This window comes from Microtus ochrogaster, linkage group LG1 (assembly GCF_000317375.1).
Source record: "Microtus ochrogaster isolate Prairie Vole_2 linkage group LG1, MicOch1.0, whole genome shotgun sequence".
Taxonomy (NCBI): domain Eukaryota; kingdom Metazoa; phylum Chordata; class Mammalia; order Rodentia; family Cricetidae; genus Microtus; species Microtus ochrogaster.
Genome location: NC_022027.1, coordinates 2,278,736 through 2,294,175, shown reverse-complemented (window position 1 = coordinate 2,294,175; position 15,440 = coordinate 2,278,736). Strand labels below are relative to the sequence as shown.

Here is a 15,440-nt window from a genome sequence, read left to right as displayed (position 1 = left end):
CACCCATCCATCCACCCGTCCACCCATCCATCCACCCGTCCACCCGTCCACCCATCCATCCACCCGTCCACCCGTCCACCCATCCATCCACCCGTCCACCCATCCACCCATCCACCCATCCGTCCACCCATCCATCCACCCGTCCACCCATCCACCCGTCCATCCACCCGTCCATCCACCCGTCCATCCACCCATCCTTCGCTGTGTGTTTACTGAACTCCACCTGTATGTGGACTCACTGTGATGTGCACTGGGAACGCAGGAGTGAGGAAGACAGACTCAGGCCCCACTCTTTTCTTGTCTACCGCGTAGAGACACAATCAGTTAAACTAGTAGAGGACTTTGAATACATATCTGAATGATAAGAATGAAGGAGAGTGGCAGGGCTGTCTAAGAAGCCTGTTGTTCAGACTCTCATGGAGCCGAGAACTCGGCCACACACTGTCCATGTGCCTGAGAGCTCACATGAAGCCAGCGCAAAGGCCCCGCAGTGGAGCCAGTGAAGCTGAGACAGCCCAGAAATACTGCTGAAGTGACAAGCCACAGGCTGGATCAAGGGAGACCAAGAAAGAGAAGTGACCAATACGAGGCAGATTCAGTCAACAACAATGCAAACCCTGACTCAGGAAGAACGGATCAGGCAATGTGGTGTTCTTAATGTTCTCCGTCTCCCTTTCCAGTACTGGAGGAAAGGATCCAAGTGCTCCCCCCCAAAAATGCACCCCAGTCCTTACTGGGGAATTCTAGGCGGGGCTCCACCCCTGAACAGTGCAATACAGAATACATTCCTAAGACGTTTCAGGCACGTACTGGGGAGAGTTGTGTCATGGAATGTGGAAATCAGGGGTCTATTTGGGGGAGTCTCTTTTTTCCTCCATCTGTGTAGTCCAGACTTTGAACACAGGTTTCACCAAGCCCCTCTCCCTTCTGAGCCCTCTCACCTTCCTCAAGAAACCACATCTTTTTATTCAGAGCCTTCTGGGCTCAGACGGATCCTTAGCAAAGTGATGGAACATTTAAAGACGAGACAGGGTGTCAGGATGACCAAGTGGTGTAAGCCAAGAGCCAAAGGTCATTCTCTGTGTGGAGCCAGGAAGCAAAGCCTGCGTGGAACCTGATGAGGGGAGCTGCAGGGGCTCCTGTCTGAAGTGCTGTAGTGTGCTTGGTGAAGCACCGGCATTACTTAAAGGAAGGAGAATTCCCTTTTAGAAACAGGAACTCAGCGGCACTCATTGCTATGGATATTGTTTTGTTCCTCGCTGAAGATGCCATTCTTCGCTGATGATATTATTATTATTATTTAGACTGTGTCTCATTATTTAGCTCAGGGTGGCTTTGAACTCATGGCTGTCTTGGTGTTTCAGCCAACCAAATGCCAGGATCACAGTTGTATACCATCATGTCTGGCTTTTTTATTTTTCACAACAGGGTGTCATGTAGCCCAGGCTAGCCTCAAACTCCTCCATCGCTCTCCCGGTCCTCTCGTCCCCCCCCCCCCCCAGAGCTGGGCGGCAGATGTTCATGTCCCACAGCTGACTCCTGTGGCCCTGGGATGGAAACCAGGGTCTCCCCAAGGCTCGGGGACTGTGCTGTGTGTTGAGCCCCAGGCCCTGCTCCACCCCTCCCTGTTTCTCCCTGTTTTTATTGATTTCTGAGACCGTGTCGCACTCGGCCCAGGCTGACCCCTAATTCACAATCCTCCTGCCTTAGCATCTTGAGTACTAGGGTGATAAACGGCACAAAGCCGTTTGGACAGTTGGTGAATGAATGAATGAACTACCCCGTCAGTCACCGATACTCATCAGCCCAGAACCAAGCCCTCGGTGGCCATAACCTGTTGATAGGCGCCTTGGAGCCCTGGCTCAGGCAGCCGGAGAAAGAGGCCGGCCCCTCCCTAGGCCAGGCTGGCCTGCAGCTCACCTTCATTCCCTTCCTTTGACACACGCGGGAGCAGCGCCTGCCGGGGCCACCTCCCCACAGCCCAGTGCCGCTCAGCTTTGGCGCCTTGCTCTTCCCATCTAGAAAACGGGTCTGCTAAAGGGCTAGCGAGCGAGCGAGCCCTGCCCGCGGTGCCGAGTCTCTCTCATCCCCTGTGCCTCCCTCACTCACCCAGCAGCAGGAGTTTCAGTTCCCCGCGTTCCTGTTTTTTCTGTTCCAATAAAATCTTGTTGATCTCTTGGTCGATTCTGGCAGCTGTCTTCTCCTCGTCAGTCAGACACCAGGGACAGCAGCCCCGGGTCAAGGACCGGGCCATGGCGAGCCACTCACCAGCCACCAGGTGACATTGCCCCTCGGGGCCCACACAGCCGCAGAGGGTGGCGTGGACGTGGGAGTCACTCCAGGGACCCCCAATGTCTTTGCCTAGGGCCCGTGGGAGCCCCGGCAAGGCCTGCGAGAGGCCTGGGTGCAGGGAGCAGGGAGCAGGGCGGGGACCTGGGTGCCGGCTCCCGCCCCCTCCAACCTGCCCAGACCTGGCCCTGCCCGCCCGACAGGTCGGTGGCAGAGGCTCTGGCGGATGCAGAGGGAGGGGTGGCCGCCGCCCGCAGAGCCCAGGCCTCCTTCCTCCTTCCCAAGGAGGGTGGCCTGCCCCCCCTCCGCCCCGGGCCTCTGACGCTGCTGGCCCCAGCCGGCCCCCTCCTCTGGGCCGAGTAGGAAGAGACCAGAGGGCACCGCTATTGCTCAGGGCTGATTTCGGAACCTGAGGCCGAGGGAAGTTTTGTGTTTCCGTGTCTGCCTGGGCTGTGGCTCACACACACACACACACACACAGACACACACACACACATTTTATAGTTAAAGAAACTGAGGCACCGAGTGAAGGCAAGGCTTGTCCCAGAAGAGAGGGAGAGACAGAATAGTTCTTGCCTGGCCCCTTGGGTCCTGGGGAGATGAATGAGTGAGAGAGGGGCTGATGTTCGCATCTATGGAGCACCTACTGTTTACCATAAAGGCTTTCATTTTGCTCCACATGGCACAAAACAGAACACTTTTGTAAACTTGGGGGTGACAGCAAGACGTTTCAGGGAGTGAGGGAGCTTGCACCCCCAGCCTGACCTGAGTCACCCCTGGGGCTCAGTCCATGGGAGGGGAGAACGGATTCTGCAGGGTGCCCTTTGACCTTCCACCTAAAACCAAAACCAAACAAAATAATAAAACTCTCAGGGTGTCACAGACATGACAAATTCTAGGACAAAAGTGAAGTGGAGAGGTTGAAGGGCTGGGGGTGGCTTTAAGCAGGGTTTCAGGAGAGGGTCACGGTGAAGGTGACATTAACGGGACAGAGTTGAGTCCCTGGACTGGGTCCCTCAGGCCCCAGACTCCTGGAACTAAAACTTCTAGACCATTCTGATTCGGACACACACCCAATCCGCAGCCACGGAGATCCTTGAGTTGCCACTATTGAAGCATCGGTGAGGTTCAGAGAGGTGTGTGACACCCCCAGAACACACAGGAACACCCCAGGTCTGCGGCAGGCGGTTGACAGGCCCACGCCTGCCCCACGCCGGCTGACTTTCGGTTGACTGTTGAGTCAAACGGTGGCAGATGGGAAGTTTGATAGGGGCTGGGCTGGGTCACTGAGGCCAGTGGGAGCTGTCCTGCCCACTGACGGCTGGGACTTGCTCCGGGGGTGGGGGTGGGGGAACATGAGGGGGGTATCAGAAAGAGCCTGGTCTTGCAGAGACCGGAGAGACAGTCCCCTGCCTGGCCCTTTGGGGACTAGACACCGGGTCCTCAGGACACTCCAATACCTTCTGTGGCTCCCACTGTCACCCTCTGTGGAGGGTTCCTGCATGTGGATCCTGCGACTTCCGGGCCAGTCTGTGCTACACAGCAAGAGCCTGTCTCAGATTTTTGTGGGATCAGCTGACAAACTGTAGTCAGTCAGTTCCCTGTAGCTCTGTGGAAACACTGTAGATATCAACGGGGGCGTATTCTTTGTTTCTTTCTGAAGTAATAGGCTTTTTTCTTTTTCTTTTTTCTTTTTCTTTTTTAAAGATTTATTTATTATGTACACAGTGTTGAGCCTCCATGCCTGCAGGCCAGAAAAGGGCACCAGATCTCATTACAGATGGTTGTGAGCCACCATTTGGTTGCTGGGAATTGAACTCAGGACCTTTGGAAGAGCAGTCAGTGCTCTTAATCTCTGAGCCATCTCTCCAGGCCCCTAGGCTTTTTTCTTAAATTTTAAAATTACATTTGTTTACTTGCTGTGTGTGATTTCATATGCCAGGAAACAGGTGTGGAGGTCCCAGGACAGCTTATGAGAGCAGCTTCTCTCCTTCCCAGGATCAAACTCAGGCCACAAACTCTACCCTCTGAGCTATCTCGAAGTCTGACATTTTCCAATAAATAAATAAGTAAGTAAATAAATAAATAAATAGGGCCTGGTAGGTGCACATCTTTAATTCCAGCACTTGGGAGGCAGAGGCAGGGGGATCTCTGTGAGTTCGAGGCCAGCCTGGTCTACGGAGCAAGTTCCAGGACAGGCTATGAAGCTACACACAAAACCCTATCTGGAGAAAGTTGATCACAAGTCTCTTTGGTGTGCGTGGACGCTTCGCCGCCGGCGTGTGCGTCTGTAACTTCAGAGATCAGAAGAGGGCGTTGGGTCCCCTGGAATGGGAGTCACAGGTACGGGTGCTGGGATTGAACCCCGGTCCTCTGGAAGATCAGTCAGCGCTCAGGGCCGCTCCCTCCACCCTCGACCGGCCGCACGACTGGTGCTGAGCAGACGTCCTATCCAGACGTCCCTCCCTGTGTCCCTGAACCACATCCGGCCGTGCAGCTGCACTCGAACTCGGGAAGGTCTTCCTTGGCTGCCTCATGGTTGCGGACGTCCTCTGGCGACATCTGCTGGACGCTTGAGGAATTCCAGGCACCTGTCCTGCCGACATGGACAAGCAAGCATGCTTTCTCCTCCGTGGCCACCTCGTCCAATCCCACCTTCATTCGGTCCCCACCTGGCCCTGGCAGCCATGCCCATGGCCCCCCGCAGCAGTCACCCGGAGTCCCACAGGCGGGCAGGCCCGGTGCTCCTCCCTCTGCTCCAGCCACACAGGCCTTCATGCTCTAGCATGCTAAACTCCACACTGTTTTCGGGCCTTTGCAGAGCCACATCCCCCACCCCTGTGGCCTTTGCACGCTCTGTCCCACTCCCCCGCCCTGAGAACTCTGCACGCTGTGTCCCCTGCCCTGGAACCTTTGCACGCTGCGTCCCCGGCCCCGGGGCCTTTGCACGGTCACATTTCCCACCCCAGGGCCTTTGCATGCTGCGTCTCCGGCCCCGGGGCCTCTGCACCGGCCCCATCCTCACTGGGACCACTTTTCTTCAGGGACCTACTCATGTACCACAACGTCCTGACTTCCCTGTGGCTATGATAAACAGTGTGACCAAAAGCAATTTATGGGTGAAAGTTTATTTCATTTGACTTATGGTTCCTGAGGGTTCGAGTCCATCATGGTGGGGGTGACAGGACAGCAGGTGGCTAGGGCCAGAAGCTGACTGGTCACATTCATCACACACTAGGAAAACAGAACAAGGCCCCCTCACCTCCCAGGCCGTACCTTCTAAAGGCCATCCTCTCTCGGACTAGCACTGGCCATGTACCTGAGCTCACAGGGGCATTTCTCAGTCAGGCATGACAGCCACCTTCTCAGAAAGAGAAGTTTAGTCCAACAGGGCGGTGGTGGCACACACCTTTAATCCCAGCACTCGGGAGGCAGAGGCAGGAGGATCTCTGTGAGTTTGAGGCCAGCCTGGTCTACAGAGTGAGTTCCAGGACACGCTCCAAAGCTAAAGGGAAACCCTGTCTCAAAAAACATATAAATAAATGAAAATTTCAGCCATCAAAGGAGATTGCCACTAAACCTGAAGACGTTGGTTCGGTTCCCAGAACCACTTGCACACTGTCCTTTGACCTCCACCAGTGTCCCGTGGCACAGACCTGGGTAGCTTCGCGTCAACTTCACACAAGCTGGAGTCATCAGAGGAGAGAACCTCAGTGAAGGAACGGCCTCCGTGAGATCCAGCTGTAGAGAGGGCCCAGCCCACGGTCAGTGCTTCCTTTCAGGCTGCGGTCCTGGGTTCTACAGAAAGCAGACTGAGGAAGCCATGGGGAGCAACCCTCCTTGGCCTCTACATCAGTTCCTGCCTCCAGGTTCCTGCCCTGCTTGAGTGTCTGTCCTGGTTTCCTTTGATGAACAGTGATGTGGAAGTTTAAGCCAAATAAACCCTTTCCTCCCCAGCTAGCTTTTTGGTCATGGTGTTTTATTGCAGCAATTGTGACCCTAAGACACTCTATAAGTAAAAAGGAATTTTTTTCTGAATGACTGGTGTAACCCTAACCCCTAACCCATCTCACACTCCCTCTGGATCCACCACCACCCCAGTGAAAACTGTGTGTGTCATCATTGGAATGGCTCTGCGGGGCACACAGGACCCTGAGGTCACCTGAGTGGGAAAGGAGCCTGGGACCTTCTGGCACAGCTGGTGGGACTGTGACAGGGCATAGATGCTGCAGCAGGAAACAGCCAAAGGTGCCTGTTAGCCGACTCACAGTGGCCAAGAGCCAGAAGTCATTCTGTACAGACGGTGAGACACACGACATGACCCACACGGGGACAGGAGTGGGGAGGGCGGGTGCCAGGGCTTGGATGTGAGTGCTGATGAGGACAGAACTTAGTGCAGGGATATGGGAAGTTGTGGAGGGTGCTGGGGACAGCTGCACCGGGGTAAGGATGAGCTTCATGCCACTCAACACTCTTTCTGTTCCCACGTGCCTGTAGAGGCCACCACTGTCTTCCTTGATTGCTTCCACCTTGGTTTTTGAGACACTCTGAACCGCAGCTCATGGACTGGCTGCCAGCAAGCTCCCGGGATCTGTCTGCCACAAACGCACCCCACCATGCCCAGTCCAGCATGGCAGGATTGAACTCGGATCCTCCTGTTTGGGTGGCAAGCACCCTACTCACTCAGCCATCTCCCAAAGGCATTTTCTTTTCTTTTTCTTTTTGGTTTTTCGAGACAGGGTTTCTCTGTGGTTTTGGAGCCTGTCCTGGAACTAGCTCTTGTAGACCAGGCTGGTCTCAAACTCACAGAGATCCGCCTGCCTCTGCCTCCCGAGTGCTGGGATTAAAGGCGTGCGCCACCACCCCCCGGCTTCTTTTTCTTTTTCTTTCTTTTTTTTTTTTTTTAAAGAAATGGTGACAGCACACACCTTCAATCCCAGCCCTTGGGAGGCAAAGGCATCTCAGCGAGCCTGGTCTATCCAGCAAGTTCCAGGACAGCCAGGGCTGTCACACAGGAAACCCTGTCTCAATTGCTTGCCCAGCACCCTGCAGCAGAGACCTGGTGGACTTTCCTCCTTGGTGAGGTCCTGGCAGTGGCTCATCAGGTACTTTCTCTGTTCCTGCTCAGTCTCCATGAGATACTGGGTAACACCCACAGGTGCCTTCTGGATGGGCTTGCTCTGCCCCCAGCCCCTACCTTTAACAATAACCCCGAAGGAGCCAGAGTTTAGGAACAAAATTTATTCCGCTTTAAAACAGAATCCAAGAGAAAGATATGAAAAGGTGACTTCTGCGAGACTTTCTGGGTTATGGGGTCAAGGCCCCGATCCGCTGCTGGCACCCTGGCATCCAGCCCTGGTGGCCAAGGGCCTGCAGGAGCCTGGTGCTGAGTTGGGTGCCCGAGTCTCCCCCAACTCACGAGGAACATGCTTCGCAAAGGACGAGGGTAAACAGTGTTCTGAGTGCTCTCCTAATCGGGGCTGTGCAGTAATATACAAGGGCGCAGCAGCCACTCCCAGCGTGTCAGGACAGACACAGAGAAGTCAGCATGTCCCCTGCAGTTGGGGTCCCTTGGCGAGGGCCAGGTTGGATGTGGGGAGGCTGGGTCCCCATCCTGACCTGTGTAGCACAGCCCCAAGGCCCTGGCATACTTGGCACACTGAGAAGGGCTAACACTTTGCTGGTTGGGGAGGCCCAGCCCTCACACACCTGTACAGTCCCAAGTCCTCTTCTGCTGTGCAGCGGGTCCTGCTGTGCAGCAGACGCCCTACTCTTTGGGGACCGGGCCCTCCCAAGGGCTGTGTGGCCAGGACGACCCTGCCATCCACGCAGCCCTGTTGTGGCTGGGATGGCGCAAGACTGGACCCTCAGCTGGAGACGGGAGAGGAGCCCAGCATGAGAAGGTGGGGAATCCATGGGCTGGAGGTCAGGAATGTGGGTGCTTGTCACAGCCACCTGTCCATATCCTGGGGCTCTGTCGTGTCCACTGGTCCCTTGTTCCCTTCTGCCTGGAACAGCAATTGTGGACAACTGCCCAGACTGGCGTGTGTCTGCGTGGACACTCTGGGGCCTGGAGTCCAGCATGGCAGGCAGGACAAAGGCATGGCCAAATATCCAAGCCCAGAATGCACATGCAAAAGTAAAGAAATCTGACAGACAGACATTGTAGTGTATATGAGCAACAGGGGGCCGCCTGTGTCCTCTCTGGTCATGGCCACCACCTCCTGGATGCTGGCCCTTGGGCTTGGGAAGCACCGGGCATGGTGCAGTGACTGGGGCCGGGGACCAAGGCGTGGGGCGAGGCCACTGCCCATGTGTGGGGACGGACCTGAGAATATTCGGAAGAGGCCCCTGTGCATCCCGCTGAAACGGAGCCACACAGGAGGCGCCTCCAGCTGCCCAGTGCCTCCACTGCCCAGCTACACACAGCCCCTTGGGGTCCCCAGGATCTTTGCTGGCCAGGCCATTGGGGAGCAGATCTCAGGGACTCAATGTCCCTGAAGGCTCTGCGGCAGGCCTGGCCCTGTCTGAGGCAGGGGGGGCACACAGAAGTGACGGCCACTCAGAGCAGGGGACCTGCAGTGTGTCACCTGCCCTGCCAAGACAGAGTCCAGGAGAGTATTTCTCTTTTCTTCAAAAATAAAAACAAAACAAAAAACGGTTAGGCACTTCCCAGGGTGGGCACGGGGGCCGCCCACCCCCACTTCTTGGAGTCTGGGGAGCAGATGGTGCAGGTTGTGAGTATACATGGGATATCAATAACTTAGAAAAGGGAGACTCTGTGGTCCCCAAACCTCCAGCCTTCCTGGAGGACTCGAACTCGGGACCATGGGCTTGGGCTGCAGTGTCCCTGACTTTGATCACCTTGTGGCCGTAGGGGACTCTTTGGGAGGGCCCACTGCTGCTCATCATGTATTTCTCTCTCTCTAATCTCTCTCTCTCTTTCCCTAGGAAAAAAAAAAACTCAAGCCACAAGGAGTCAAGGCCAGAAAGAGGCTACCCCTGCCCTGGAGGATCGGTGACAGGGACAGGAAGTGAGAGGGAAAAGAGACCCCAGCCCCGGTGCGCCCTGGCCCATGGTTTGGGTCACGGGATGCGGAGGGAGCTGGCCCTGGTGGTGGCCACACCCTGGTCACACCAGGTTGTACTCCTTCAGGTTCAGCTGCAGGATGGTGTCCTTCACGGCGGCAAACACGAAGCGGATGTTCTCCGTGTCGGTGGCACAGGTGAAGTGTGAGTAGATAATCTTGTCGCTGTCGGGGTTCAGGTCCACAAACATCTTCAGGATGAACTCACGTGCCGCCTGTGCGTCCCGTTGCGGCCCTGCAGGGAAATGAGCAAGGGCTGAGGTCAGTGGCAGCCAGGCCTTGGGGTGACAGTGGGGACATGGGGCAGTGCTCACCGTCGAACTCGGGGAAGTAGTCAACCAGGTGCGAGTGTAGGATCTTGTCTTCTAGAAGGTCCTTCTTGTTGAGGAAGAGGATGACCGACGAGTTCTGGAACCAGGGGTAAGTGATGATGGTACGGAACAGCGCCTTGCTCTCCTCCATGCGGTTCTGTGGGCCGCACACACGGTGAGCAAGCTACCCATGCCTGGCCCCCTCCTGGTCCCCACGAGTGTCCCCAGTGTCACCTCGTTGTCTGACTCCACCAGGACCTGGTCATACTCGCTCAGGGCCACCAAGAACATGATGGACGTCACGTTCTCGAAGCAATGGATCCACTTCCTGCGTTCTGACCTCTGCCCGCCCACGTCCACCATCCTAAAGGGAGACCACATGACAACTCAGCTCCTGAGTGCTGCCTGCAGCCCATGCCCATTCCTGAAGGACGACCAGGCAGGCGTCCTTGTAGATGTTCAAGTCCTTACACAGATGGGGCAGTTTTTACCTAGAACCTCGGTAACTTTCAGACCTGAATCCCCTCTATATGGCTCAGAACCACGTAGCCCTGCACAAGCTGGGGCAGACATCCTTTCCCTGCATTTGTGCTCGTGGCTCTGGCCTAACTCAAGGAGGGTGACAGCCTCTACCCCATGGACTTTACCTGCTGGTGGTATGGGAAACACAGGGCTGCCCATCTAGCCACACCTGGCCAGGACTCAAGGTTGCTGGCCATGCAGTCCCCATTGGAGTGGCCGTGGCAGTCTAACATGGACACCTGGCTGCGGGGGCATGTGCCTAGGAGGGGCCGCCACAGGGAAGGAAGGACATGGTGCACTCATGCCCTGGGAAGGCCTTAGACGGGAACACATCTCTGCTCTGATGTCATGGCACCGTCAAGGCAGGAGAGGCAGAGATGGCACAACATGCCTGCAGGTCAAGGGAGATGACTGGGCCAACTGTCACCTAACCCATCCTGACCTCATTGTGAACCCTGCTGACGGTGGCCCTCCTGAGTCTGTGGGTGCACAGGCTCACTGGGGTCCCAAGGAGGGGTCCTGCCAGGCTCTCCAAGCAGGGGCTGCCTCATGGCCTTCTCCATATGCCCGCCAGCCCATATGCCTCACGGAACCCTGGCCATCACCTGAAGATGATGTTCTCCAGGTCGAATGGGTACTCGATGATGCCCGTGGTGGGCACGCGCACCCGCAGCACATCCTGTTGGGTGGGCAAGTAGCCCACGGTGGCGATGCGGTCCACGTCCGTCAAGTAGCTGCAGTGGAGGAGTATGTGCTCAGGAGCTGCTGCGGATAGTGGCGCAGATCCCACACCCACAAGAGACAGGGACTTGGTGTTGTGTGGCACAAACTGGGGACTGGAGGGGCCAGCAGCACAGAAAATGATCCCAGGACAGCTGGAACGGGGCCCACAGCACAGGGGACATCTCATAAAGCTCAACTCAGGGTCAGAGTGGTTGTGGGCTTAGAACAGGCAAGCCAGTCGGACAGCCGCTGGTGACACTCACTGCTGACCTGGGAGATCGTGTGACTCTCCTGAGCTGTGACGGCCCCTAAATATGCTCAGCCAGCCAGGGCCAAGACTCCTCCCAGTGAAGCTATGGGGAATGGGGAGAGGCTGCAAGGAGGGTGGTCTACTGGACCTGCTGAGAGGTCTGAGCGTGAGGAGGATCAGTAGGGGGTTGGGCCAGCCTTAAACTGTGTGCTCCCACAGATCTAGACGGCGGTGCAGAGAGCTGGCCAACCCTGTGGGCAATGAGGCTACGGACAGGCCACCCCCATCCTATGGCCTCTGGGGCCTTGGGTTAGACATGCATGCCAGCCCCACTCACTACTTAGCCGAATCAGACAGCTGGAACTCCCGCCTGCGGTCGTAACACTCCTGGACCCCAGGGTCACTCCACAGAGTCTTGATGGCGTTCACGTACTGGTGCTCGAAGGTGGTGACTTTCTCTACATCCACCTCCCGGATCAGGAGTGCATTGGCCTGACGGAGGGAGGGCAGGCCATGAACTCTGGGGGGCCCTGGCCAAGCAGGGAGCCTGCAGAGTTGGCAGAGCAGTTAGGGGAGCTGCAGCTAGGGTTCACAAGGCTTAGGCCTCCTGGAGGCAACAGACCCAGCAAACCTAGCAGCAACCGGGGCGAGCGCCTTACAACCCGTGTTTCCTGGCCATGCCAACTAAGCTGTGATCCACTGTGTGGGTGGACGCAAGGACTGGGGGAGTCGAGGATGAATCTGCATTTCCCTTTCTGCAGGCCTTTGTTTTCTGAAACAAGGTCACGTGATCCAGGCTGACCTTGAACTCATCCTGGCACTCTAGAATGGCAGATGAGTGTACCTGAGTTATTGGTGTGTGTGCGCGTGTATGCATATGTAACCCAGGGCTTCATGTCCTCCAGACGAGCCTCTACCCACAGGAATCCAGCCCAAACCCTGCACCTGCTCCTGGGAGATCCAGAAAGGGGACTTCAGACTGGGGCTGCACCTCCTTTGTGAGCTACTAAGAGGTGGCCCCTTCCACAGCCCCAGGCCAGAGGAGCCAGTGAATCACACAACACCAGCGCCCAAGGACCTGACTGTGGGTGGATCATACTCTTCCCAAGGTGGCTCTACACTGCTCACACAGCACCTACCAGGCCGCCTGGGCCTCACTCAATCCTGTGGGGAGGGAGGAGAAGCATCTTCCCATCTGCCTGTCCTTAAGTGGGAAGAACCCCAACCATGACAGTGACTGCCCTGACCCTTGTGTAGGGTAGGAAGCTTCCAGAACCTGCCCCCATCGCCCTGTTTGTGGAAAGAGCCAGAAAGGAGAGCTTACCCACAGCACTGGGCTACGGTGCCCTCCCTGCCCTAGATAGCCTGGACAACCATAGTCAAGAGGCTGTAGAGACACTGGCGTCGGGCAGGCTGAGAGCCAAGGTACCCCCACATATCCAGAGCCACAGGACCCTAACTAGACGCCAGGGGCTCTGCAGGTCCCCATGATCGGACTCGAGGTTCTTCCGACAATACCTGGCCCTTGAGAGACAGAGGCAGAGGGATGGCAAGCTGCAGACCGACTGGACTACTAAGGAAGTCCTTGTTTCTAAAGTACCGGGGTTGGGGGCCTGGGCCAGTGTGACTTCAGATCCAACAGGCTCCACCCAATTTCAAGACAAAATAAGCCGGCCGTGGCTCAGGAGGCAGAGACAGGCGGATCTCTGAGTTTGCGGCCAGTCTGGTCTACAGAGTAAGTTCCAGGACAGTCAGGGCTACAGAGAAACCCTGAATTGGGGGGGAAAAGAAGTCCAGAGGGCATTGGTCTCCAGGTAGTCAGGTAGGTAGGATGACAGCCTGACCAGCCCCCACCCCTCACCTTGTTCTGCTCATACTTGTAGAGGATCTTGAGCGTCTCCATGGCGCGCACCATGGCCTGCATGGCGGTGAAGATGTTCTGGTACACCAGCTTGGTGAAGCCACGCTTGTCCTCCTCCGAGTAGCCGGCGCCATGGATGATGCGCATCTGCTTGATGAAGGTGCTCTTCCCGCTCTCCCCAGTGCCTACAGATGGCATTCATTCCTCACCGCATGCTCGCAAGTTCCAAGCCCCGCCCACTTGCCCCCCAGATGTTCTCCCAATCCCTAGGGGTCATGCTCCCACTGAGAGCACCAGGCACTCCCCACTCCCTCAGGAGCACGTCCCCGGGCCCTTCCATGGCCCAGCAGCCCTGGGGCCTCGCCACCAGCCCCCACCAGCCCCCACGACAGAAGTCAGTGTTAATCCCCACTGACCCCCTGCAGCCAACGAGCAAGGCTCACACATGGTCAGCACCAGGGGTGCTCACTTGGTCACAACCCTGATCTCAGCATGGACCCCACCCACACCTCCCACACCTGAAGGTGTGCTGGACGCTTGGCCCCTGCAGGAAACGCCCAGGGCTGGCCCCAGGGAGGCTGCTGGCCTCAGGCAGAGGCCCTGGGGACAGCTGCTGTGCAGCTGCAGAGTGGGCAGTGGCTCCCTGCCCCGCTGCTCTGAAGCTGTTCTCTCTAGGCCGCAGATGCTGGTCCCAAGTGTTAGGCAGCTGTCCCAGCCCTCTGGTGGGGGTGCCTGCAGCCATGATGGCTCCTCAGATGCTTCATCTAGAGCTCAACCCCCCAAAATCAACAACACCCTCTCCAGGCCAGCCAGGGCTGCACTGTGTGAAGGACAGGATATTATCAACTCTTCGGCATGTGTGGTGTACGTGTATGTTTACACACTCACACCTGTATGCACAGCTGCGCCAGCACACGTATGAGCGTGCATGCAAAGGTCACGGCAGACACATGCATTAGGTCCTGGATGGGAAGGAAGCGAAAGGGAAAGATAACAGGAGGCAGAGAGCTGTGCCGGTACAATGAAGCTGTGTCAGCACGAGGACCAACACCGGGCGCCCAAACCCACGAGACGCCTGGAGATGAGGGTGTTCCATCCACCTACAACCTCAGTGCTCGGAGTGCAGGCATCCCTGGTGAACTAGCCTGGGCTCAAGTGGGGCTGGCTCGGTGAAGTACAGGAGGGATGGAGTAGACGCTCGGCACTACTCTCTGGCCTCCACATTCATATGCACAGGTGCGCCTGTGGGGACACACATGCAGTGAAGCACACACTCATGCCAATAAATTAGAGGTGTAAAATAGGCACAGAGCTCCCATAGAACCTCCCAGTGAGGGGCTGGGGGCGTGGTCATGGTGGAGCCCTGCCTAGAATCCCCCAGTAAGGGGCTGGTGTTGGAGAGGGCCTGTGTGAGGTCCTGAGCTTTACCCCTAACACTGAATACATAGAAAAAACTACTGCGAACCCACAGCCCAATGGTTCTCAACCTGTGGGCCATGACCCCTTTAAGGGTCAAACAGCCCTTTTAAAGGGGTCGCCTAAGACCAACAGAAAACACAGATATTTACATTATGATCAATGACAGCAAAATTACAATTATGAAATGGCAACAAAGTAATCTTATGGTTGAGGTCCTCACAGCATGAGGACCTGTGTTTAAAGGGTCACGGCATCAGGAAGGCTGGTACATCAGCAGCTGTGTGAGAGTTCTCACCCAGGCAGGAACAGCGCAGGGCAAATGGCTCAAAAGAAAGGCCCTGCCCCGCCCACAGCGAATGATGGACATGGCGGGAGAAAGACACTCACATCCAGGGCACAGATGCTATCGAGTACACTGGCTTAATCAAAGGATCACAAGAGCATATCAGGGACTTGGGAGGTGGTGGCGCACACCTTTAATTTAAGCCCAGCGGTCAGGAGGCAGAGACAGAAGGTCTCTGAGTTCCAGGCCAGTCTGGACAGCATCATGGCCTCAGCTGACACCGGTCCAGCAGAGTTCTCCAGGAACACAGTGAACGCCCACTTGTTCATGCATTCCCTGCAGAGACTCCTAGGCTGTCACACGCGCACACACATGGATATGTGAACTCCTGCTTTTGGGCAGGGAAAACTGCAGTGCAGCCCAGACTGGCTGCATGAAGTCCCTACCACAAACTGAGCCAGTATAGAGTCTTCAACAGAGGGAAAGCAAGGGGGCAAGCTGCGAGAGACCATGCGGAAGACAGAGTATTCCCACTACATGGAACCCCTTGGATTCTGTCCCTTCTGGAGTTGCCGATCCTAAACATTTTTTTTTTTTTTTTTTTTTTGGTTTTTCGAGACAGGGTTTCTCTGTGGCTTTGGAGCCTGTCCTGGAACTCCCTTGGTAGACCAAGCTGGCCTCGAACTCACAGAGA

General features: G+C 56.3%; 2 protein-coding genes across 3 annotated transcripts in view; both read right to left on the bottom strand.

Annotated features, from left to right (window-relative positions):
- The window catches only part of Gna15 (G protein subunit alpha 15), a 21,219-nt gene extending 18,828 nt beyond the window's left edge, over positions 1–2,391 (bottom strand). For both annotated transcript variants that reach the window (XM_005358970.2, XM_026785017.1), the window contains exon 1: positions 2,110–2,391. In XM_005358970.2, coding sequence (XP_005359027.1) covers positions 2,110–2,254 — 145 coding nt within the window. In that variant the 5' untranslated portion in view covers positions 2,255–2,391. The remainder of the gene's footprint in view (positions 1–2,109) is intronic.
- Positions 2,392–7,515: 5,124 nt separating this feature from the next.
- Gna11 (G protein subunit alpha 11) overlaps positions 7,516–15,440 on the bottom strand; it is a 16,092-nt gene continuing 8,167 nt past the window's right edge. The window contains exons 2-7 of the mRNA XM_005358969.3: positions 13,045–13,229; positions 11,521–11,675; positions 10,816–10,944; positions 9,923–10,052; positions 9,692–9,845; positions 7,516–9,612 (exon numbers count right to left, since the gene is read on the bottom strand). Of these exons, the coding sequence (XP_005359026.1) occupies positions 9,422–9,612; positions 9,692–9,845; positions 9,923–10,052; positions 10,816–10,944; positions 11,521–11,675; positions 13,045–13,229 (944 nt within the window). The 3' untranslated portion in view covers positions 7,516–9,421. The remainder of the gene's footprint in view (positions 9,613–9,691; positions 9,846–9,922; positions 10,053–10,815; positions 10,945–11,520; positions 11,676–13,044; positions 13,230–15,440) is intronic.